The 26,471-nt window shown below is 42.5% G+C and overlaps 1 protein-coding gene across 1 annotated transcript in view; it reads right to left on the bottom strand.

Annotated features, from left to right (window-relative positions):
* Positions 1-5,860: 5,860 nt before the first annotated feature.
* LOC121275753 (GTP-binding protein Rit2-like) overlaps positions 5,861-26,471 on the bottom strand; it is a 293,055-nt gene continuing 272,444 nt past the window's right edge. The window contains exon 6 of the mRNA XM_041183351.1: positions 5,861-6,085. Within this exon, the coding sequence (XP_041039285.1) occupies positions 5,861-6,085 (225 nt within the window). The remainder of the gene's footprint in view (positions 6,086-26,471) is intronic.

The raw sequence follows: 26,471 nt of genomic DNA, 5'->3' as shown, positions 1-26,471 counted from the left end.
GGTTAGGGGTGGACGGAAAGATGGTAGGCTACCACCTATATACTTAACATGCCCTGCGCCACCCCAACCTAAAACGCGCCTGGTAGGGGGCTCTAAAGTCCAGTCCTTTGTCACTGGTTGATGGCCAGGATTGATGTTAAACTGACACATATGATTTTTCTGATTTTACCTCCCGCTAGTATTTCAGTATCATTTTATATTTTCCAATCCAAAGGCATAATCCTAAATCTAGAGAGCTTTGTGACATGATGAATGCATCTATAATTCCCTGACCCATTCCTTTTAAGAATTATGGTTAGAAGCCACTGGAATTTGTAGGTTTGTCTATCGTAAGTTCCATTATTTTCTTCATTACCATTTAAAAACTTATATTAAATCCACTAAGACTTCTTTTAGGTTTCCCTGTGACAAAGGTATCTTGTTCCTGTCCTCCTCTGAATTTATTGTTCATATAGTCTCATCTGCATTTATCTTAAATAGGCCCACATTTCCCTTTATCACACTTTCTTTTAATGCAGATTGAAAATATATTTTACTATTAATTTTGATACTCCCTGCAAGTTTTTTATTCATGTTCCCTTTCTGCAACCTTTATTACATTTTTCATATCCCTTTATTGCTTCTTATAGCTCTCACTGTCTGCTGGATTTCCACATCTTGTATTTGTGTAAACCTGTTAATTAGCTTGATAATCTTTTAAATGAAAACCAAATCAACAAAATTGGGATAAATCAGGCACAGCCCCTAATTCAGGTCAGCTGTAAAACCAAGAACAAAGTTTAAAGGAAACTTACAAACTTTAAATCAAAATGTGATTAAAGGGGTCAACAAAACACCCCAGTCCCCGCGGTGCCCACCGAGCACGGAAGGCCTCGAGAGTGCCAGCAGACACCGCGTGCTCCTTCTCCAGGGACATCCGGCAGCGAACGTAGCCGCGGAAGAGGGACAAACAATCGGGCGGGACTCCCCCGTCGATCGCCCGCTGCCTGGACCTGTTAATGGCCAACTTGGCCAGGCCCAGGAGCAGGTTCACGAGGAGGTCCTCCTCCTTCCCGACCCCCTTCCGCACCGGGTGCCCATAGATCAGGAGCGTGGGGCTGAAGTGCAAACAAAACATCAATAAAAGGTTTTTCAAATAACTAAAAAGGGAGTGCAGCCTACAACACCCTATGTATACATGGTCCACGGGCTCCACAAGACCGCAAAAAGGGCACGTGTCCTGAGAGTCCGTGAACCTATGCATCCTCTTATTATAAGGGACTGCCGCATGCAACACCCTCCAACCCAGGTCCCCGATAGAAAGGGGGAGGACACCTCCGTAGAGGGCCTCCCATCGGGGGCCTCCGCCGCCGGACGGCAACAAGGCACGCCAAGGCGTGTCCGGGCGACGGACAAGGGCGAGAAAATGGAAGGTGTGCAGCAGCAGTCCGTACAAAAAGCCCCTCTTTGCCGTGCCAAAAGGCACAGAGGGCATGTCCCCGAGGCGGCTCATATTGCGGGGCACCAGCACCCGAGGGAGGGTTCGGGGCTTGGGGCCAATGTGGAATTCCGTCCGAACAGGGGAACGCTCAGACGGAAGACCACCGCGCACCTGGGCCACCTCAAGACCCAAAATAACGTCGGGTCCGAGCACGACCGTTCTCAGGTCTTGGATGGCATCGGCTGCGACCTGGACACTCACAGACGCGCGTCGCGCCAACTCCTGCGGGAGCATCCAGCCCAGTCCTCCGCCACCCAGCACGTCCCCGATCCTGGTCACCCCTGCGGCCACAGCCCTCCTCTCCGCCAACCACTGAAAAGGACGGAGGGGCGGATTCCTGAGCAGCGGCTCTCTGACGATAGCCGCTACTCCTGACGGGGGAGAGCTGCGTCGCGAGGCGACCACTTTCCAGACTTTGATCAGGTCCTGGTAAAAGACGGGCAACGCCTGCAAGGAGCCACCGAGGCCCAGCTGTTCTATAAACAGGAGCTGCACGTCATAATTCAGGCCGTGCACCTGACGGAAGAAATACGTCATCAGGGCACACCATCTAGGAGGAGGCTCAACGTAGAGGTATCGCTGCAGGGTCTGAAGGCGGAAAGTCGCCACCTGTGTGCGTAGGCACACTAGCGCCTGACGTTAATTAGCTTGATGCTGTCTCCTACCACATTAGTGTTTAACTGCACTAGTAGGGCTTTTGGATTTTTTGCTGTAAGTACTTGTTTGCCATTGAATAACATACGACCCAATACTTGTTGATTTCCCTACTAAAAATTTAACCCTGTTTAGTATGGTCACTTTAAAGTTTGCCTTACTCAAAATTGCAACCTTGGCGTGTGACTCTTCCTTCTCCCTCTCAAACTTAATATCAATTTATGGTCTCTGTTCACAAGATGGTCCCTGCCCATCAGATTGTTAATTAACTCTCATTCAATACTCATCACTAAATCTTGTATGGCCTGTTGCTTTGTTAATTCTGAAACAGCTGGGAAAAAGCCAGCTTGGGCATTAGTGCAGAACGAGTGTCATTGAATCTGCAATCTGGTTTATACCCCACCCAACTTTCTTTTCTGTTCTCTTCAATGGTATGGTATGTCTTCTGATTCATCCTGAGCTGTTTTCTTGGCAGTTTTTGTCAGTAGCAGTTTGCCATTGCCTTCCACTCTCAGGGGCAGGGTGAGGAGATAGGTCTCAAGTCTACCTCAGTGGAATGGGAATTGAACTTGTGCCTTTGGCATTATTCTGAATCACATGTTAGCCATCTGGTCAACTGAGATAACCAGCCCTCCAATCATTTCAATATGGCAGTGTAAAATAATATTCTTTACATTGCCACCTATGACCAATCTCAGCTAGCCCTCCCCACCCACCCCTCCACCACCCTATAGTTCCAGAAGACTGTTCTGAATTCATTCTAGAAATATGCTCCCTTTACTCTTTATGTCCTCAGTGACCTGGCCTGCAAGGTTTCAGTCTGCTAGCAGCAGAAAATTCCTCTCATGGATCAGGCAATGCCATGCATAAAACCTTTTGTCTTTGCATCTCTGACCCCTCGATTTAATTTCAGCCCCGGCTAATACAATAAAAGATAAAGATTTCTGTCTCCATGCCTATAGGGGTGTGAAATGAAATTAGCACAGACAACCTCGAGCAAGTTCCTAGTGGGCATGACTGCTTGACACCAAGCTGCGTATAATTAATACTAATTGACACATTTTAAGAACAGTATCATTCAGGATAATGACAGTTATGAAAAAAATAACTTGTCACAGTGATGCAGTAATAAAGAGTGGTGCTTTAATTTTTCTATGAAATAAAAAGGTTTAATGACAAATGGTACTGATTTTGTGGGAACATTTTAAGCTTTGCTCATTATTGGTTGATGTTTCTGGTTGATCTAATGGTATGTGATATGCATTATTTTTGAAATACATATGTTCAGTATATTTTATAAGACATCAGGGGTTACCCTTCATACTTTGGTAATTTACGAGAGAATATGGATTGGTTGAGAAGAAGAGAATAACATTTAACCTAGCATTCCATAAACACAGCTGGGGGCATAATCCACAGTGTAAAGGCCTGCAACCATGTCAGTGATGGGAAGGTGGTTTATTAAAACAGTATGTCCTCTAGAATCAGAAACCTGTTTCTGTGCCAGTTTCAGACTTGGTTGATTTAATGCTGGCTAAACTCCCAATGGCAGCAGAGGATACGAGTTAGAAAAAAAATATAGGCAGTAATTCTCACAGCGCAGAAAGTGATTCTCTCACAGCAAGACTGATTGCTGAGCTGTTGATTAACAACAATAAATTTTGCTGGATGCAACGAGAATATCCAAATTGCTGAGCACACTGTTTTATTCTGAATCTAAGATGACTATTAAGAATGGTATTTTCAATAATGACAAATAGAAAATAGCTCACTGCATTAACAAAAAGCAATTCAGAGAAATATTCCAATCATCATTCCTGTAATTAAATGAGATTGGCTGTGTCAGTGCTTTGACACAACCCATTCTGGGGTAATATAGCTAAAATATTCAATTAACTGCCTCTGGCCTTGTGCAGTCATGGCATGAATACTTTCTGTTAGTGCGATAACGGAGAACTATTGACAATAGCTTATGAAGAGAAATAGGTCTTTTGTATGTCTCCAATAAAAATGCAATTATAGTGATAAATATACTTTTTACAGAAATACTAACCCTTTTATTTATGAGCATATCATCCACAAAGAAATCAATCAGGTACAATACCATATTTAATGTATATCTGCCTCAGAAGTTAGATTTAAAGAAGGCAAAGAAGTTTAATTTTTCTGATCAATAGAGCATTTATAAATACAAAAATTATTTTCAGGACCAATGTTTTTAATGTGCCTCCTAAAAAGATGATGTTGCAACATACACTGATCTTGGAAATAGTAATCATTCATTCAACTGTCAATTTGATTCACATGACACCAGTTGCTACAATGTTGCAGTGTTGTTTCCTCAACTGCAAATGCTCATTTGAAAACCAGAGAGACTTATAATTTAGTGACTGGACCAATAACAGGTATGTTGCTCTTCAATAAGTATGAAATTTAAAACTATTGGGTACAAGTATGAAATCGTATCAGTGTGTGTGACAAGTGAAAGGTATGAAGTGTGACAGAAAAAGACATGCAATCGATACAAATCTATACATATACCTAAGGCAAAAGAAATGCTGGAAATTTGAAACAAAATCAGAAAATGCTGGAAAAAGTCAGCAGGTCTAGCAGCTCTGAAGAAGGGTCATGCGAACTCGAAATGTTAACTCTGTTTCCTTCTCCACAGATGCTGCCAGACCTGCTGAGTTTTTCCAGCATTGTTTGTTTTTGTTTCATATACCTAAGGCGTTGCTTGTGATGATTCAGACCATATTTTATTTTATAACCATCTTAAGGCATTTTCAATGAAGTGTGATGAGGGAATTGCAACAGGCAAAAGTGACAGGAAATAAATCTGACAGAAAATGTGTACTATATTAAAGAATTTTGCTTTGGAATGATTAGAATTTTAGTGGATGGCATTACAAATATTGAGAGTATCCTTTCCTGAAAATTGGTGTTCTATTGCTAGATTATGATTTTGCCAGTGGTAAACTGTGGTGGTACTTTCTTGCTGTACACTAATACATCTATTGATGTGATATTTTTAAAAAGTAAAACTCAATTCCTATTCAAAGCTGGTGGTGAAAATATTAATAGATCATTAAAGACTAGGAGATTGGTTAAACAAATTGCAGAATACCCATTTGTCATATCGATAATACAGGTAATCAGTTTACAGTTAGTTAATAAATGATAATGGTAATTTGGTCCATCTAAATACATCACCAGATTTTCTGTTCACATGACTGTGTCCCAGCCACATGTCCTTAACGTAAATAAGAGAGAAATAAAGGGTAAGACAGAAACTTCAAAGTGCACAAATATTTATAAAATTATGTTTTTGATATTGAACTTACATTGGACCAATAGTCACCAATATTGTGAAAATCATCCTTGACAGGAAATAAAACTAGATAAACATTTAGATATTTACACAAATTACATCTAAAAGAGCCCATTTGATTAGCTAAATCTACAACCTTCTTAGCACCTTAACACTCTAAGCAGTAAAGATCATTTCTAAATAGTTGAAATCAAGTCAACATAATATTCATTAATAAGATTATACTGGTGTTTAAAAGTTAATTTTCAGTAGATGGAAATCATCCCAAATTGAAGACATCCTGTCTACTAAAAGTAGGTAAATATATCCAATTGTCAAAATTTTCTTGGATATTCTGAATGCACTGATGTAGGATTACAACAGACATAACTATTCAATTCAAGAAAGAGTGGTATCTTTCATGTTTTTATGTTTTCCAATTTCTTTTTGAACGAACCTTTTAGCTTCCTCCAGATACTCCCTTTCCTCTTCAACTTCTTCGAGGATGGCAAGGCTTCTTTCTTTCGAATTTCTCGTACCATGCCACAAAAGACATCATCTATGTAGATACGCAAAGCAGCTGAAGTCTCAAAAAATGGGCAACTGTATTCTCTTGCCAAGGCCATGCCCTCCTCATGCGAAACCTTGAAAATAATCCATGTATAAGATAAAATGCATTAAAAATTAAAGAAATATTAATGTTCTATTGAACTTCAACTTGACTGAATATCCACTGTTTGTATGTTTCACTGTATCAACAACAAATGGTGCAGATGCTGTCACTATGCCACATTCGCTCTATTGTAGCAGCAAAGCAGTGCGAAAAAGATCTCTTCACACAGATATGTGTAGGTATTGAAAAGACTTCAGGAACGTCTTGGGTGCAAAAATGGTACAAGTAAGGACTAGTGCTAATTATAAGATGCACCCATACAAAAATGCTAATTCATAAAAGGAAATAAAAATGCTAATTCATAAAAGGAAATCTCAATTGTGTAAGCAATACCCTTGATAAAAGAAGATGGTTAATATTCATGGCCTGCAGACTAGTAATGTGTCATGTGATATTGACAAGTTGGATGTTGGGGTTGGTCACTGGCCAAAGGTCTTGAAATTTGACAGGAAGTCCAAATTTAGTCCACAACCTCCATGGAAATGAGATTTGTCCTTGCGATTAGTGCAGCCTCCTGTTGCCTATGAAGACTGCTGGCATCAACATTCCTCCTGAAAGGTATTGGACCCACGATCACACAGTCTAATATCAGGAGTTTTGCACAACTACAATGAGCTTCATTGGAACTTTTATGTAAAGGCTAATAATCTAGTAAGTAAGTATTAATTATCGAGATGGATGTGATGGATCAAAGCAGAGGATAATGCAGGCTTCTATTTTGAGATCAAATGGGAGTTGATTTCTTTTTTATTGAACGAATATATTTCTTGCAATTTGTTTATGGAAATAACAATATTTGTTCAGCGTTTCTGCTCATGAAACAATATTCACTGCAATGTGAGACTTATTGAGGGATAGCTGCATGCTGCAGCTTGAAGTGAAATGGAGTGTATTATATGTACAGTGTTGGAGGGCAAAGGAAGAAAGATTTAGAAATACAGAAAGCTTAAAGCATTGAAGGAGGCCATTTGGCCAACCCTGGCTGTGCTGGCCACAAACAGAGCTATCCAACCTAATCCCACTTGCCAACTCTTGGCCCATAGCCTTGTAGGTTAAGTGCATATCCAATTATTTTGTAAATGCAATTAGGGTGTCTGCCATCCTTTCAGGCAGTGAATTCCAGACTCCCACCACCATCTGGGTAAAAGAATTCTCCACAACACCTCTCTAATCCTTCTGCCAATATCTATAATTACTATAAATCACATTTATCTCCTTCCCCTGCTTAAAGCCATCTTAAAAGGTATCAACACCAGTTATCTTAAAGGGCGATCAATAATCATCTTAAATATGCTATAAATTTATTTGTATTTAATTCATTGGATGTGGACATTTATTGCACTTGTTCAGAGAACATTTTAAGAGCCAACCACATTGGTGTGAGTCTGTAGTCATCACATGTAGGCCAGACCAGGTAAGGACAGCAGATTTCCTAACCCAAAGGGCATTATTGAACCAGATGGGTTTTTACAACAATCACTCCACATCATCACCAGACTTCTGAATTCAAATTCCACCATCTGCTGTGGGAGGATTATGAACCCAGGTCCCCTGAGCATTAAACTTGGTCTCTGGATTACTAGTCCAGCGACATTACCACTACACCATTGCCACCCCCTTAGGAATTGTATGAGCTGTTGTTCTTTAAAGGGAGTAGCCACACAGCACCCATATTTATTTTCAAAGTCTACCTGGTGAATATTTATACAATCTGTGCTCCAACACAGAGATGTAGGGTTGAGATGGTGAATAGTGGTCAATGATTTAGCAGTGTCACCCAATCCCTGAGCTATCTGGCTGTCCCAGTGTGCCAGCCTGTATGACACATTCTCAATTTGTGCTGTTTGACATTATTTACTAGGATGGCCAACTCCCAAATTGAATGGAATTTTTTCTTTATTCTTTCATGGGGTGTGGGTGTCACTGGCAAGTCCAGTATTTGTTGCCCACCTCTGATTGACATTGCACTGAGAGCAGTTAAGAGTCAATGGCTTTGCTGTGGGCCTGGAGTCACATGTAGGCTAGACCAAGTAAGGTTGGTGGATGGTGGATTTCCTTCCCTAAAGGGCATTCGTGATCCAGATAGGGACCTTGTATTAGCCTGGGCCCCTGGATTAGAAGCCTAGTGACATTACCACTACACCATTCTCTCCTCATAATGGCAGTGTGACATACAATTTGCACCAATGTGGATAATAGGATACCACAGAAACTCACAGCATTTATTTAACTTTGAAGTGTAGACACTGTTGTAAAGTAGGAAGCACAGAAGTCAATTTGCACACAGCCAGCCCTCATAAACAGCATTGTGATAATGAAAAGATAATCTGTTTTTGTGATGTTAATTGAGGGATAAATGTTGCCCAGGACACTGGAGATAACTCCCCTCCTCTTCTTAAAAATAATGCTGCAGGATCTTTCATGTTCTGCTGAGAAAGCAGACAGGGCCTCCATTTAACAACCGAAAGATGGCACCTCCGACACTACTACCTCAGTACTGTACTGGTGTCGGCTTAGTTTTTAATAGAGCTTAAACCCATGACCTCTGATTTAGAGCTGAGTGTGCTATCAACTGAGCTGCAGCTGACAGGCTGAAGCTGACAAGTTGAAAATGAGGCTGAAGTATTAACATACAAACATTACCACCAAGCCAGGGGATCAACTCTGGTTCAATGAAGAATGCAGGAGGTAATACCAGGTGCAGCACCAGGCATGCCTAAAAATGAGGCGTCAACCTGGTGAAGCTACAACACAGGATTATTTGCGTGCCAAACAGCACAAGCAGCAAGTGATAGACTGAGCCAAATGATTCGATAACCAATGGATCATATCTAAGCTCTGCAATCCTGCCACAACCAGGCTTGAATGTTGGTGAACAATTAACCAACTTACTGGATGAGGAGGCTCCACAAATATCTCCATCTTCAATGGTGGAGGAGTCCAGCACATCCGTGCAAAAGATAAGGCTGAAGTATTCATAACAACCTTCAACCAGAAGTGACAAATAGATAATCCATCTCGGCCTCCTCCAGAAGTCCCCAGCATCACAGATGCCAGTCTTCAGTCAATTTGATTCACTCCACATGATATCAAGAAACGGCTGAAGGTACTGGACACTGTAAAGGCTATGGGCCTTGACTATATTCCAGCAATAGTACTGAAGACTTGTACTCTAGAACTTGCCACACCCCTAGCCAAGCTGTTCTAGTACAGCTACAACACTGGCATCTATCCAGCAATGTGGAAAATTGCCCAGGTATATCCTATACAGAAAAAGCAAGATAAACTCAACCAAGACAATTACCAGCCCATCGGTCTACTCTCGATCATCAGTAAAGTGATGTAGGGGGTCATCAACAGTGCTATTAAAAGACACTTGCTTAGCAATATCATGCTCACTGATGCTCAGTTTGGGTTCCCCCATGGTCACTCAGCTCCTGACCTTGGTTCAAACATGGACAAAAGAGCTGAACTCCAGAGGTGAGGTGACAGTAACCACCTTTGACATCAAGGCAGTATTTGACAGAGTATGGCATCCAGGAGCCCTAGCAAAACTGGAGTCAATGAGAATCATGAGGAAAACTCTCCACTAGCACAAAGGAAGATGGTTGTGGTTGTTGGAGGTCAATCATCTCAGTTCCAGGACATCACTGCATAAGTTCTTCAGGGTAGTGTCCTCGGCCCAACCATCTTCAGCTACTTCATCAGTAACCTTTCTTCCATCATAAGGACAGAAGTGGGGATGTTCGCTGATGATTGCACAATGTTCCGCAACTTTCATGACTTCTCAGATACTGAAGCAGTCTGTGTCCAAATGCAGCAAGACCTGGACAATATCCAGGCTTGGGCTGACAAGTGGCAAGTAACATTCGCGCTACACAAGTACCAGGAAATGACACCTCCAACAAGACAGAATCTAACTATCATCCCTTGATATTCAATGGTATTACCATCGCTGAATTCCCCACTATCAACATCCTGGGGGTTACAGTTCACCAGAAACTGAACTGGACTAGCCACATTAAATACTGTGGCTACAAGAGCAAGTCAGAGGCTGGGAATCCTGTGGCAAGTAACTCACCTCCTGACTCCCCAAAGCCTGTCCACCATCTACAAGGCACAAATCAGGAATGCGATGGAATACTCCCCACTTACCTACATTAGCGCAGCTCCAACAACACTCAAGAAGCTTGACACCATTCAGGACAAAGCAGCCCACTTGATTGGCACCCCATCCGCAAACATTCGCTCCCTCAACCACCAACACACAGTGGCAGCAGTGTGTACCATCTATAAGATGCACTGCAGAAATGCACCAAGTCTTCTTAGACAGCACTTTCCAAACCTTTGACCACTACCACCTAGAAGGACAAGGGCAGCAGACACAATGGGAACACCATGACCTGGAAGTTCCTCTCAAGCCACTCAGCATCCTGACTTGGAAATATATCGCCGTTCCTTCACTGTCGCTGGGTCAAAATCCTGGAACTCCATCCCTAACAGAACGGTGAATATACTTACACCACAGGGATTGTTGCGGTTCAAGAACACAGCACTCCATTGCCTTCTCAAGGGTAATTAGGGATGGGCAATAAATGCTGGCCCAGCCAGCGACACCTACATCCTGTAAGTTATTTAAAAAAGGAGCAGAAGAAGGCCATTCAGTCCTTCAAGCCTGCTCCACCATTCAATAAGATCATGGCTGATCTGCTTGTGTTTCGAGTTCCACATTCTCACCTACCCCCAATAATCTTTGATTCCCTTGCCTAACAAGAATCTATCTACCTCCACTTTAAGGATATCCAATGACCCCACCTTCACCACCTTCTGAGACAATTAACAGTCAGCCAGCATGAAACATGCGCTGAAATGCTCAGCGCTGCTGGGGTAGGGGTGCAGGAGGAGGGCATGCGCTGACGTAAGTGTGGGCGCAGGCGAGTATTGAATGAAAGCTCCCTGAAGGCAGAAAGCTGCCTCAGGGAGCTGAAGACTTTAAAACCAATAAAGAAAGATTTTAAGATCCAGAAAAAGTCCATGCATCACAATCAGTCACCTGAACATATACACAATAAAAATTCTGTCTATACATTTCTTTTATATTTAATAATAGAAACCTCATCCTGCCCTTGGATGAGGTTTCATGAAAAATGCAAAGCCGCCTGGCCAATTTGCCCATCCGCCAAACATAACGTTGGACAGACTGCGAAAAATCAGAGACAGTTCTAGCTTTAATTTCCTTAATTGGCCTCTTAATTGTTGGTGGGCAGGCTTCTGACATTTGTGCGTGCCCGCCAACTGAAATATCATGTGAGCGCGGGATGATGTCAGGGTGCTCATCCAATATCATCCTGTGCAATTTTGCATCCAATCGGGTCAGGCACACACCCACAAGCTGACCTCAAGATCCTGCCCCTAATGTTAAAACAGTGGTCCCTAATTCTGGAAACAGCCACAAGAGGAAAAATCCCTTCCACCTCCACCTTGTCAAGACCATTCAGGATCTTATATACTTAATCAGGTCACACACTAACTCTTCTAAACTCCAGTGGAAACAAGCACAGCCTGTCTAACCTTTCCACATAAGACAGCCTGCTTCCAGGCATCGATCTAGTAAACCTGTTCTGAACCACCTCCAATGCATTTAGATCCTTCCTTAAATAAGGAAACCAAAACTGCACAAAATATTTGAAATGTCGTCTCACCAATGCCCTGTATAACAGAAGCATTACATCCTTACTCTTATGTTCAATTTCTCTAATAACAAAGGATAGTATTCTATTAGCCTTCTTGATTACAGCCGTACCTTCATACTAACTTCTTGTCACTCATACACAAGAATGCCTAAATTCTTAGCTCAGAATTCTGCAATGGATCCCTATTTAAATATTACTCTGCTTTTTTATTCTCCCTGCCAAAGTGAGCAACTTCACATTTTCCCACATTATACTCCATTTGCCAGATTTTTGCCCACTCACTCAACCTAACTATAGTTGTCTGCAAACTCCTTGGGCAAAATTTTTACCTCAGCGGACGGGCACGCACCCGACCTGCTCAAGCATAAAATGACATGCGTTGACATCGGGCGAGTGTCCTGATGTCAACACGCAGTCACGTGATAATTCAGTTGGCGGGTGCGCGCTGGAGTCGGCCGGCAATTAGAAGGCCAATTAACAAGGTAATTAAAAGAGATTTTTCGCTGCCCATCCAACCTTGCGGTTGGCAGGCAGGCAAAAAGGCCAAGCGGTCTTTGCACTTTTTAGGAAACCTCATCCACAGGCGGGATGAGGTTTCCAACAGCAAATAAAAATAAAATAATAAATGTTATACTTCATTTATAACATGTCCCTGCTCATGTGACAGAGTGACGTGAGGGGACATGTTTTATTACATTTTTGAAATCTTTATTTTGTATTTGAAAAAATATTCACCTCCCTGAGGCAGCTCATGCGGGAACTCTGCGCTCGCAGTCGCACCCCCCTACTCCCCCCCACCGCCGCCTACACAGGCAGCACTGCGTTTCACGCTGGGTGGGCCTTAATTGGCCCACCAGCATGAAATCGCAGCCTGGCCCCAATAGCAGGTGGCAGACCACCCATGCCGAGCCCAGCTTCCAAGGAAAAAATTCTGCCCCTTATGTCTTCTTCACAACATACTTTCCCACCTATCTTTGTGTCACCTGCAAATTTAGCTACTATGCCTTCACTCCCCTCATCTAAATAATCAACGTAAATTTTATGTTGAAAGGTTGAGACTCCAGCACAGACCCCAGTGGGAACCCAATAGTCACATCCTGCCAGTCAGATAAATACTCATTTATGCATATTCTGTTTTCTGCCAGCCGCCAATCTTCCATCTGTGCTAATATTACCCGCTACACTCTGAGCTTTTAAACAACTTTTGATGTGGCACCTTATCAAAAGCCTTCTGGATGTCTACAGGCTCCCCTTTATCCACAACATAAGTTACTCCTTCAAAGGACTCTAGTAAATTGGCTAAACATGATTTCCCTTTCACACAACCATACTGACTCTTCCCAATTACCTTGTTTTTTTTTCTAAGTGCCCAGTTATAGCCTCTTTAATGATCAATTCTAACACCTTCTCCATGACAGATGCCAAAATTAACTGGCATATAGTTTCTTGTTTTCTGTCTTCCTCCCTTCTTGAATAGTGGGTTTATATTTGTTTCCTTCCAGTCTGATGGAACCTTTCCAGAATCTAGGGAATTTTGGAAAATTAACATCAACGCATCTACTACCTCATTAGCCACCCCTTTTAAGACCCTAGGATGAAGTCCATCTGGACCCAGAATCTTCTCAGCCCTCAGCTCCATCAATTTGCTCAGTACCACTTCCCCAGTGATTGTAATTTTACCAAGTTCCCCTCTCCCTTCCACATCTTGATTTACAGCTATTACTGGAATGTTTCTCGTATCCTCTATAGTGAAGACAGAAGCAATATATTTTTTAACTTCATCCACTATTTCTTATTATCTACTATTAACTCCTCATTCTCACTCTCTAGAAGACCAACACTCACTTTACTTACTGTTTTCCTTTTTAAATACCGATAGAAACTCTTGCTATCTGTATTTACATTTCTAGTTAGCTTCTTCTCATCCTCACATTTTCTTACTCCTGATTAACCTTTTAGCCATTTTCTGCCATTCTTTATATTCTTACCAATCATCTGAGTTACCACTCATCTTTGCACAGTTATATGCTTTTTCCTTAAATTTGATGTTTTGTCTAACTTCTTTAGTTAATGGGCCCTCCCTTTAGAATTTTTATTTATAGTAGGAACATACTTATTCTGAGTATTCTGAAATATCCCCTTACGTGTCTGCCACTGCTTCTCTATTGATCTATCCCCCAGCCTAGTTTCCCAGTTCACTTCAGCTAGCTCAGTTTTCATGCCCATATTGTTGTCCTTATTTATGTTTAAAATACTAGTCTTGGACCCACTCTTCTCCCTTTCAAACTGGATGTAAAATTCAATCATATTGTGGCCGCTGCTATCTAGGGGTGCCTTTACTCTGAGGGTGTTAATTAATCCTGTGAGATTACACAATACCAAATCCAATATAACCTGAATTCTGGTTGGTTCCAGAGCATGCTGCTCTAATAAACCATCTCTAAAGCATTCTATGAACTTCTCATCCAGGCTACCACTGACTGTCTGATTTTTCCAATTTATAAGTAGATTAGAGTCACCCGTGATTATTACCATCCCTTTATCACAAGCACCCAATATTTATTCTTGTATAGTTTGGCCTACATTGTAGTTATTGTTAGGGGGCCTGTAGACCAGTCCCACTAGTGATAAAAGCAAAATACTGCGGATGCTGGAAATCTGAAACAAAAACAGAAAATGCTGGAAAAACTCACTAGTGACTTCTTTCCACTTCTACTCCTCATTTCCACCCAAACCAATTCTACATCTGATCTGAACCAAGGTCATCTCTAACTATTGCACCAATGCCATCCTTGAATAACAGTGCTATCCCTCCACCTTTGCCTAACTTCTTATTCTTCTTAAATGTCATATACTCCTCAATATTCTGGACCCAATCCTTGTCACCCTGCAGCCATGTCTCCATAATGGCTATCAGATCATATTTATTTACTTTAACGTATGCTATTAATTTATTTACTTTGTTATGAATGCTATGTGTATTCAGATACAGAGCCTTTAGTTTTGTCTTTTCATTATCTTTGTAACATCTAGTCTTGATTGTTGGTGCATTCTTAGGTTTTATCACTCTGTCCCTTCCTGCTATTCTCTGACCCTCATTTCCTATAATACTATTTTCCTCTCTAACCTTGTCTCCTCTCTTTGACAGATCTTCACATCTTTCCACATTTGATCCCCTTGCCTCTACTATTTAGTTTAAAACCCTCTCTACTTCCTGAGTTATACGGTTCACTAAAATACTGGTCCCAGCATGTTTGAGGTGTAGACCATCCCAACGGTACAGCCCTCACTTTCCTCAGTACTGCTGCCTGTACCCTCTAAACTGGAACCCAATTCTCCCACACCAGTTTTTGAGCCACGCATTCATCTCTTTAATTTTACATACCCTATGCCAATTTGCATGCGGCTCAGGTAAAAATCCAGAGATTATAATCTTTGAGGTTCTGCTTTATAATTTAGTGCCTACCTCCTCATACTCTCTGCACTGAATCTCTTTACTAATTCTATGTCATTGGTACCTACATGGACCATGGCAACTGGATCCACCCCCTCCGACTGCAGGTTTCTCTCCAGCCCTGAGCAGATGTCCTGAACCCTGGCACCAGGCAGGCAACATAGCTGTCTAGGTTCTTGCCCTTTGCTGCAGAGAATAGTGTCAATCTGTCTCACTATAATGTCCAATACTACCACTACATTCTTTTTTGCTCCCCTACCCGAACAGCTTCCTGTACCACAGTGTCATGGTCAGTTTGCTCATTCACCCTGCAGCCCCCACTCTCATCCAAACAAGCTGAAAGAACCTCAACCTACTGGACAATTGCAGAGACTGACACTCTTGCACTCCTGCCCTGTGGATGCCCTTACCTGCCTCACTCACAGTCATATCCTCCTGTCCCTGACCACTGACAAAATCAGAAGACCCTATCCTAAGTGGTGTGACTGCCTCCTCGTACAAAACACCCAGGTAACTTTCCCCCTCCCTGATGTGTCGCAAAGTCTACAGCTCAGCCTCCAGCTCAGTGATGCTGAGCCAAAGTTCCTCAAGCAGCAAACACTCACTGCAGACGTGTTTGTTCTGGGACACAATGTTATCCAGGAGATCCCTCATGCTGCAGCCTTGACACATCACCTGGCCTGCTATCCTTAATGTGTTTTAATTAATTATTCAATTATATGATTCACTTATTTATTTTCCTTTTTAATATATTTTATTACCTTTACCACCAATCTGTGTACAATTTAAACCTTAGGACTGGAATAGAGCTTAACCACTTACTAGATACTCACCAAACACCTTGTCCTGTAGTAAAGCAAGAACCAATTCCCCTACATGCTAAGGAAAGTAGAAACAGCAAAGGAAACAAACACCTCCTTCCCCCAGTTCACTGAAACCCCCACTCACCAAAATCTCAGGTTTGCACTCAGTTTCCTCAACTGCACTCATAGTTACTATACTTTTGTTTCATATGTCAAGGTATGATGACTTTTCCAATGGCAATGCATAATTTTGTTCAATAAATTTTGGATCACAGCAGGCCACAGATTCATATATTTCACTGACAGCAGCTATGCATGCATTGTTGAGACTGAGTTGCCAAGCTATCATCAATTATGTCTGGTGAAACAATTTTTTATTAATAAGTTCAATACAGACACTTACAGCTAACATGTGTATAAAAAAAGGGCTATAAGATAATAAAGGTGCACATCATTTGCAGGGCAATGTAATTCTTCGCTCCCAATGCAGTACTTTGCATATTATAATGACGTTCATCATATACATTGGAAAATAAATTATAAATTGTAAATTTATGGTTTGTTAAGTAAGATTTAATTGATCATATTTTTCTGCCAAGTTACAATCTGAGTGGCACAGCTCAGTGAGCAGCAGTTTAATTTCCAGTTTCATTTTAATGAGGGTCTGCCATACTTTTCTTGCTGGCAATGACAAGGTGATTTACAGAATATAAAAGAGTGAAATGGAAGAGACTCCTCTAAGGTTCTGAGCTATACATTTATTAGTGAAAATTGCCACATTATTCAGTGAGCAAGTTAACGTGTGTTCCCATCCTGTAAATCCAGCACTTCCTCAGTTTAAAACGGTATACCCGGCTGCAAGGGTGGGATGCTGGCCAACAGTTTTGATGGGTTTCATGTGACTCTTATAACTGAATGCCTGCCATGACTGTCCTGTGGAGAATTTGAACTGGCAATGAGTTATGGCACATCTTATGAGCATTAGGCTTGTTTATCATGCAAAATATTGCTTGATGAGAGGCAAACTTAAAAACTGCTTCCTTCACCCTTTACACTACCATACACTAATCTCGTGTAGAAGAAACACCTTTACAGTTCAAGCTGGTACATCACTAGTTGAGGATCAACTCAGCTACTATGCTTTAAATTGTCAACTATACATGTATGAGATACTGAAATATTGGCATATACAAGGAGCTAAAAAAACAAGGATGATTATCATTACCTGCAGTATTTTGTCTTTGTTTTAGATGTGACTGAATCTGTTCAGAACAATTTCTCCTTTGGGAATAAAGCCCCTTAATTTGTGGTTAATTAGACTTACCTTTGCATGTTTAGGTTTCAACAATAAGAAGTTATTTTTTTAGTGTCTTTTAAGTAATGAAATGCCCCAAGGCTCTTCAGGGGAGCATTCTAAAAGAATAATGATACCGAGCTACACAAGGAAATATTAGGTCAGATAACCAAAAGCTTGTCAAAGGGGGACATTTTAAGAATGTCATGAAGGAGGAAAGTGAAGTAGAGAGGCGGAGAGGTATAGGAAGGCGATTCCAGAGCTGGGAGCCTAGACAACTGAAGGTACGTCCACCGATGGTGGAGCAATTAAAATTGGGATGCACAGAAAGCCAGAATTAGAGGAGCGTAGATATCTCAGAGAATTCTGGGGTTGGAGGAGGTTACAGACTTAGGGAGTGACAAGGCCAAAACATGCTTGCTAATTTTAAAATCAAGGCATTAATTTTCTGAGAGCCAGTGAGCACAGCAGATAGGGAATGGGATATGGTGTGAGTTCAGACACGGGCAGCAGAATTTTGGATGATCTCAAGCTTATTCGGTAGAATGTAGGAGACCAGCCAGGAGAGCCTTAGAATAGTCTCTCCCTGTGTCTGTAACCTCCTCCAACCCCAGAATTCTCCAATATATCTATGCACCTCTAACTCTGGCTTCTATGCATCCCAAATTTAATTGCTCCACCATCGGTGGACATACCTTCAGTTGTCTAGGCCCCAAGCTCTGGAATCACCTTCCTTCACCTCTCTGCCTCTTTACTTCACTTTCCTCCTTCATGCCACTTCTTAAAATGTCCCCCTTTGACAAGCTTTTGGTCATCTGACCTAATATTTCCTTGTGTAGCTCGGTGTCATTATTATTTTAGAATGCTCCCCTGAAGTGCCTTGGGACATTTCATTACTTTGAAGACACTAGAGGTAACAATGGCAAGGGTAGAGGTTTCAGCAGCAGATGTGCTGAGACAGGGCGAAGTGGGGTAATATAACGGAGATGGAAATAGGCAGTCTTAGTGCTGGCACAAATATGAGGTCAGAAGTTCATCTCATAATCAAATGTGATACCAAGATCATGAACAGACTGGGTCAATCTCTGACTGTTGTCAGATAGAGGGATGGAGTCGGTAGCTAGGGAATAGAGTTTGGAGTTGGGACCGAAAACAATGCCGTAAGTCTCCCCAATATTTAATTGAAGGAAATTTCTGCTCATCCAGCACAGGATGCCTGATAAGAAGTCTGATAATTTAGCAAGAATGGAGAGGTTGAGACAGATAGTGGTGAGGTACAGCTGGGCGTTGTCAGTGTAAATGTGAAAACGATAACGCTGTGTCTTTGAAGATGTGGCCAATTAAAGGACAGCATGTAGATGGGAAATAGGAGGGGGCTAAGGATAGATCCATGGGAAACTCCAAAGGAAACAGTGCAGGAGCAGGAAGAGAAGCCATCGCAAGTGATTCTCTGGCTATGATTAGATAGATAAGAATGGAATCGCATAAGAGCAGACTCACCCAGCTGGACGACAGTGGAGAGGTGTGAGGAAGATGGTGGGGTCAGCCATGTAAAAGGCTACAGATGGGTTTAGAAGGATGGTTACATTTGTCGCAGTCGCATGGATTATCATTTATAGCTTTGATAAGAGTTATTTTGGTACTGTAGCAGGGGTGGGAACCTGACTGCAGGGATTCGAAATTGGAGTTCTGGGAAAGATGGGAACAGATGTGAAAGGCGACAACACACTCAAGAACTTTGGAGAAGAAAGGGAGGTTAGAGATGGGAATGTTGTCTGCAAAGACAGAAGGATCAAATGTTCATTTTATTGAGGAGAGGAGTGATGATGGTAGATTTAAAGGAGAGAAGGAAAACACCTGAAGAGAGAGAACCATTTACAATATTGGTTAACATGAGGACCAGGAGAGGAAGTTGGGTGGTCAGCAGATTATTGGAAATAGGATCAAAGGAACAGGAGGCAGTTCTCATAGAAAAGATAAAACAGAGGGCATGAGGAGAGGTAGAGGAAGAATTAGAAAAGGATGTGAGTTCAGGGATAGGCCAGGGGGAACATTAAAGAAAGTTTCTAAAGTTGTTGACAGTGCAAGCTGATACTGGCACAGTGAGGGAAACCAGGTATCGGGGACGTGAATGAACAGTGAAAACAATTGTGCATCTCTTACCCAATCATATTGAAGGATTGAGAGGTTAACAACACAAGGACTGAGAAGGAAGTCTAAATTAAAGTGGTTGAACACAGGTACAGAAAGAAAGCTTTGAATACGAGAGAGAAAAATGAATTGAGAAAAGTTTTAAAAATGCATTTAAAATTTAGATTTTGAAAATCTCTAACAGTAATTAAAACTTGAATATTGCTGAAAAGAGCGACAAGCTGCTGAAGCTTTTCATCTTGAACTCATCAGGACAAACACAGGAATGTAAAATATTAAACAATCACAAAAATCTATAATACACGAGCAAAGGGTGCTGATTGGTTGGGAATCCGACCTTTCCTCCCTCATAAGATCAGAAGTGGGCATGTTTGCTGATGATTGTACAGTGTTCAGTTCCATTCACAGCACCTCATATAATGAAGCAATCCATGACCGCAGGCTGCAAGACCTGAACCACTTTCAGGCCAGGACTAATAGGCGGCAGGTGACATTCATGTTACACAGGTGCCAGGAAATAACCATTTCCCACAAAAGAAAGAATCTAATCATTTCCCCTAGACATTCAATGGCATTACCATCACTAAATCTCCCACCATCAACATCTTGTGAGTTACCATTGACCAAAAACTTAACTCGGTCACCAATATAAATATTGTGGCTACAACAGCAGGTCGGGGGCTGGTAATTTTGCAGCAAATAACTCACCACCTGACTCCCCAAAGCCTGCTCACAAAGCACAAGTCAGGAGTGTGATGGAACACTCTCCACTTGCCTGAATGAGTGTAACTTCAACTACACTCAAGAAGCTTGACACCATCCAGTGCAAAGCAATCCTTTTGATCAGCACTTCATCCACCACCGTAAATGTGCAGTGTGGCTGCAGTCTGTAGGATGGACTGCAACAACTTATTAAGGTTTACATATAGTCATCTGATAATACCGAACTTGAGCATTGCTGAAAAAAGAGACAAGTCTAAGCTTTTTGCCTTCCACTCATCAGGACACTCACAAGAATACCAATGTCAGGGGAAAACAACAATTTATACTGTATGTGAAGAATGCAAGTTGCATTGCTATCGAAAATGCACCACTGATGGTGACTGACAGTTAACTGCCAAGAATTGTTTGACATTTAAACTAGGCACCTTGATCCAGATTGATCAACGCATTGCCCTGAGGAATGAGTCAGCAAATGCTGCCACTTATTTTGTTTAGCTGAAACAGGCACAATGTGTGTATATGATCTTTCTGTCTGCAAAGAACAAGGCCCTGTGTATTAATATATGTGGCTTCCAGTACACGCAAATGTTCCACACTGTGAGCCCGACTGACAATCTTAAATTGGTTGTCAAGGTAATTCTTAGCACATTGAGGATTGTTTAGCAAATGTTGTCCAATCGTGGAATCACATCTAATGTTGGACACTGTGTTTTGAGTTTTGCAAGCATGGACTGGCTGGTTACAGCCTGTAACCTGCCCGTTGCGAACAGCAGTTGAGGTGTGTTGCTTGATACGATCCACTAGTGTTTGGGACATACGGCCTACATACCTAGCATCACACTGACACTGAAATTACTTGTTTGTGTGATATGCAGAATGTCTTTTTGACTTGATGGCAGCACCCTTTTAGTGGCGAATACCACTTGTGTGAAACACCTAGCTTCACCTGTTGCTCAAATGTTTGAGATACCTTACCTTTCCAGGGTAATCTGAGGTAGACTGGACACTTTTCAGGGCCGAAAGTGACGGCCTTCGGCCCGTTCATGAGTTTATGTGATATACAACACAAAAAGATCTGATCAGGGTAGCCATTATCCTGCAGTATGCCTTTGATGTGCCCTATTTCAGCATCAAGCTTGCATGGTGCGCAAATGGCTTGGGCCCTTTTTACAAGGTTGCCAATAAGACCAATCTTATAATGTGTGGAACTGCAAGAATCCCAATGCGTATATTGACCAGTGAAGGTAGGCTTGCGGTATACCGTGGTAGAGAACCCCCTGGCAGATTTCTCAACTAGTACATCAAGGAAAGGGAGTTCATTTGACTGCTCCACTTCAAAGGTGAATTTGAGCGCAGGATGGAGCCCATTAAGGCATGTTAGGAAATTGTTATATGCATCTGCGGATTTAAATATAGCAAACGTATCATCCACATATTGGAAATATGTGAGCGGTAAGAGGTTTGGTGTCATTCCATTGAAGATACGTTTCTCATGGAACCCAACAAAGATGTTTGCAAGAGCTGGGCTTAGAGGGGATCCCATAGCAACACCATCTATTTGGACAGAGATGATGCCATTAGAACTGAACTCAACTGCACAGGATGCCAAGTTCATAAGTTCATTGAATATTGATTGACGTAACGGTGGCGGGTTCACGTAGCCATGATATAGTGCTGCAGCGCAAATATTCACTTCAGGTCACCTTCGGCCCTGAAAAGTGCCCAGTCTGCCTCAGATTACCCTGGAAGGGCAAGGAATCTCAAGGATTTAAGCAACAGGTGAAGCTAGCTGTTTCATGCTGCTACTATGCAGTAGAAAGAGACTATGCAGTAGTTAAGAGGAGAGTGCGAGAGGAGGACCCAGATACAGGCAATGAGCAGCACCTAGAGGAGAGTGCGAGAGGAAGACCCAGGGACAGGCAGTCAGCAGCACCTAGAGGATCTGGTCTATCTAGAGGATCTTACATCTAGCATCTGGTCTATACTCAAGTAGGAGTAAGGGTAAAATAAAAGCAAGGGTCCACTTTCTATTTAGTTCTGTCTGTGTAGCTCAGTCCCGTGATTTGCACATCCTGTGCTATGTGGGAAACCCTAGACGCTCCTGGCAGTCTGGATGACCATGTGTGTAGGAGGTGCCTCCGGCTAGAACAACTCAAGCTCTGGGTTTTGGAGCTTGAGTGGCAGCTGGGGGCACTACAGTGCATTCACGAGGCTGAGAGGTTCGTGGATAGCACGTTTCAGGACGTGGTCACCCCACAGCTTAAGGAAGTGCAAGCAGAGAGGGAATGGGTGATCGCCAGACAGAAGAAGGGGACCAGTCAGGTAGTGATGGAATCGCCCGAGTGCATCTCACTCGCAAAAATGTTTTTGGCCTTGGAAAATGGTGAGAGTGACGGTTCCTCTGTGGAGGCCAACCAGAGCAAAGGCCATGGCACTGTGGGTGATCCAGCTGCCCAGGGCGGGAGAAAGAAATGTGAAAGGGCAATAGTGGTAGGGGAATCGTTGTTGAGGGGAGGCAACAGGCGCTTCTGTGGCCATAGGTGTGACTCCAGGATGGTGCGTTACCTCCCAGGCACCAGGCTCAAGGATGTTACGGAACAGCTGCAGTGCATTCTCAAGGGGGACGGTGAACAGCCAGGGGTCATGGTCCATGTTGGGACCAATGGCATAGGAAGAAAGAGAAATGAGATCCTTCAAGTAGACTTTGGGGAGTTAGGTAGGAAAATGAAAAGCAGGACTTCAAAGGTAGTAATCTCCGGATTACTCCTGGTGCCACACAGCAGTGAGTATAGGAACAGAAGGATAAAGAAGATGAATGCATGGCAGGAGGGAGGGCTAAAGCTTGGGGCATTGGGACCATTTCTGGGGGAGGTGGGACCTGCACAAGTTGGACTGGTTACATCTGGGCACGAATGGGCCCAACATCCTCGCGGGGAGGTTTGCCAATGCTGTTGGGGCGAATTTAAACTAAATTGGCAGGGGCATGGGATCCTTAAAAGTAGTTCAGAGGGGAGAGAAGCTGAGATAGAAGTAGAAGCTTACACAATAGTGAGTCTGGAAGGCAGAAGAAACATAGGCTAGATAAGAAAGAAGTGAATTTAGCAAAGCTAGATGGCATATATTTTAACGCAAGGAACCTGAGAAATAAGATAGATGAGCTGAGGGCACAGATAGACACGTAGGAGTATGATATCATAACTATGGCTGAGACTTGGCTAAAAGAAAGGCAGGATTGGCAGCTCAACATGTCTGGTTATAGGGTATTCAGACGAGATAGAAAGGGGGATTGAAATGGAATGGGGACAGGGGGTGATTGCAATATTGACCAAGGAATCAATTGTAGCAGTGAGGAGGGATGATATCTTGGAAGGATTATCAAATGAAGCCATATGGTTAAAAGTAAAAAATACAACATGCTGTGGATGCGTACTATAGGCTCCCAAACAGTCAGGGAGAGATAGAGGATCAAACATGTGATCAAATTTCAGAGAAGTATAAGAATAATAGGGCAGTAACAGTAGGGGATTTTAAGTACCCAAATATTAACTGGGATAGTTTTAGTGTGCAAGGTAGGGAGGGAGCAAAATTCTTCAGCTGCATCCAGGAGAACTTTTTTTTAGCCAGTATGTAGAAAGCCCAAGAGAGGGGGTAGTTCTGGACCTAATATTCAGAAATTAGACCGGGCAAGTGGATGGCATGTCAGTAGCGTAGCATTTTGGAGATAGTGACCATAACTCAATTAGATTTAGGATAGTCATAGAATCATAGAGGTCGACAGCACAGAAAAAGGCCCTTCGCCAGTCAAACAAGTACCTAACTATTCTAATCTCATTTTCCAGCACTAGGCCCATAGCCTTGTTTGCCATAGCATTGCAAGTGCAAATCCAAATACTTCTTAAATGTTATGAGGGTTTCTGCCTCTACCACCCTTTCAGGCAGTGAGTTCCAGATTCCCATCACCTTCTGGATGAAAAACTTCTTCCTCACATCCCCTTTAAACCTCCTGCCCCTTACCATAAATCTATGCCCCCTGGTTATTGATCCCTCCATCAAGGGGAAAAGTTCCTTCCTGTCTACCCTATCTATGCCCCTCATAATTTTATACACTTCAATCATGTCCCCCCTCAATCTCCTCTGCTCCAGGGAAAATAACCCCAGTCTATCCAATCTCTCCTCGTAACAAAAACTCTCCAGCCCAGGCAACATCCTGGTAAATGTCCCCTGCACTCTCTCTAGTGCAATCACATCCTTCCTATAATGCGGGTTCCAGAACTGCACGCAATACTGTGGCTGTGGCCTAACCAGCGTTTTATACAGTTCCAGTGTAACCTCTCTGCTTTTATATTCTATGCCTCGGCTAATAAAAGCAAGTATCTCATATACCTTCTTAACCACCTTATCTACCTGTCCCGCTTTCTTGAGGGACTGGTGGACATGCACATCAAGGTACCTCTGACCCTTAAAACTTCCCAGGGTCCTACGGTTCATCGTGTATTCCCATGCCTTGTTTGTCCTGCCCAAGTGCATCGCCTCACACTTATCCGGATTAAATTCCATTTGCCACTTATCAGCCCATCTGACCAGCCCGTCTATATCCTCCTGTAAACTAAGGCTATCCTCCTCACTATTTACAACCCCACCAATTTTCGTGTCATCCGCGAACTTACTGATCAACCCTCCTACATTCAAGTCTAAATCATTTATATATACCACAAACAGCAAGGGACACAACACCGATCCCTGTGGAACCCCACTGGACACAGGCATCCAGTCACAAAAACATGGAAGGTATGGAAAAGTTCAAAACTGGGGAAAGGATAATTTTATTAAGATGAGATGCAATTTGGCCCAAGTGGACTGGGAGTAGCTACTTGCAGATAAAACTGTATCAGAGCAGTGGGAGGTATTCAAGGAGGAAATAGCGAGAGTACAGGGCAAATATGTTCCTGTAAAGACAAAGTGGGGGGGAACCAAGTCTGGAGAATCCTGGAAGTCAAGAGACATAAAGATTAGGATTAAGAAAAAAAGAGAAGCTTATTGCTGATACCGATGGCTCAATACGGCAGAGTCCTTAGAGGAGTATAAAAAGTGCAGAGGGGAACTTAAAAAGAAAATTAGGAAAGCTAAGAGAGAGCATGAGAAACCATTGGTGGATAGAATAAAGGAAAACCCAAAGGGTTTTTTTTTAAATACATAAAGAACAAGAGAATAACTCAGGAAAGAGTAGGGCCAATTAGGGACCATAGAGATAATCTGTGTGTGGACCTGGAAGACGTGGGTGCAGTTCTCAGTGAATACTTTGCGTCGGTCTTCACAATGGAAAAGGATGACACCAATATAGACATCAGGGTGAAGGACTGTGAAATATTAGAGGAAATTAACATAGAGAGGAGGTGCTAATGGGTTTAGTGGCCTTAAAAGTGGATAAATCCGCAAGCCTGGATGAGATGTATCCCAGGCTGTTGAGGGAGGAAAGGGAAGAGATATCAAGGGCCCTGGCAGTAGTTTTCAAATCCTCTCTGGCCACAGGTGAGGTGCCAGAGGACTAGAGGACTGCTAATGTTGTCCCATTATTAAAAAAGGGAGAAAGGCATAGATCAGGGAATTGACAGACCAGTCAGTCTAATCTTGGTGGTGGGAAAGTTACTAGTAAGAATTCTGAGGGATAGGATATATCTGCACTTGGAGAGACACAGATTAATCAGGGAAAATCAGCATGGATTTGTTAAGGGAATGTTGTGTTTGACAAATTTGATCAAATTTTTTGAGGAGGAACCAGGAGTGTTGATGAGGATAATGCATTTGATGTGGTCTACATGGACTTTAGCAAGGCTTTTGATGAGGTCCCTCAGGGAAGACTGGTCAAGAAAGTAAGAGCCCATGGGATCCAAAGCAAAGTGGCACAATGGATCCAAAATTGGCTGAGAGACAGGAAGCAGAGGGTGATGGTAGAGGGATGTTTCTGTGACTGGAAGTCTGTTTCCAGTGGGGTTCCGCATGTCTTGGTGCTGGGGCCCTTGCTGTTTGTGGTGTACATAACTGATTTGGACTTAAATGTAGGGTGCATGATCAAGAAGTTTATGGATGACACGGAAATTGGTAGGGTGGTAAATAGCGAAGAGGATAGCCGTAAATTGCAGGAGGATATCAATGGACTGGTCAGGTGGGCAGAGCAGTTGCAAATAGAATTCAACCAGGAAAATGTGAGGTAATGCACTTGCGAGGGCTAACAAGGCAAG

Source organism: Carcharodon carcharias, chromosome 1 (assembly GCF_017639515.1).
Source record: "Carcharodon carcharias isolate sCarCar2 chromosome 1, sCarCar2.pri, whole genome shotgun sequence".
Classification (NCBI taxonomy): domain Eukaryota; kingdom Metazoa; phylum Chordata; class Chondrichthyes; order Lamniformes; family Lamnidae; genus Carcharodon; species Carcharodon carcharias.
The sequence above is the reverse complement of the archived record's forward strand: the minus strand, read 5'-3'. Positions and strand labels throughout refer to the sequence as shown.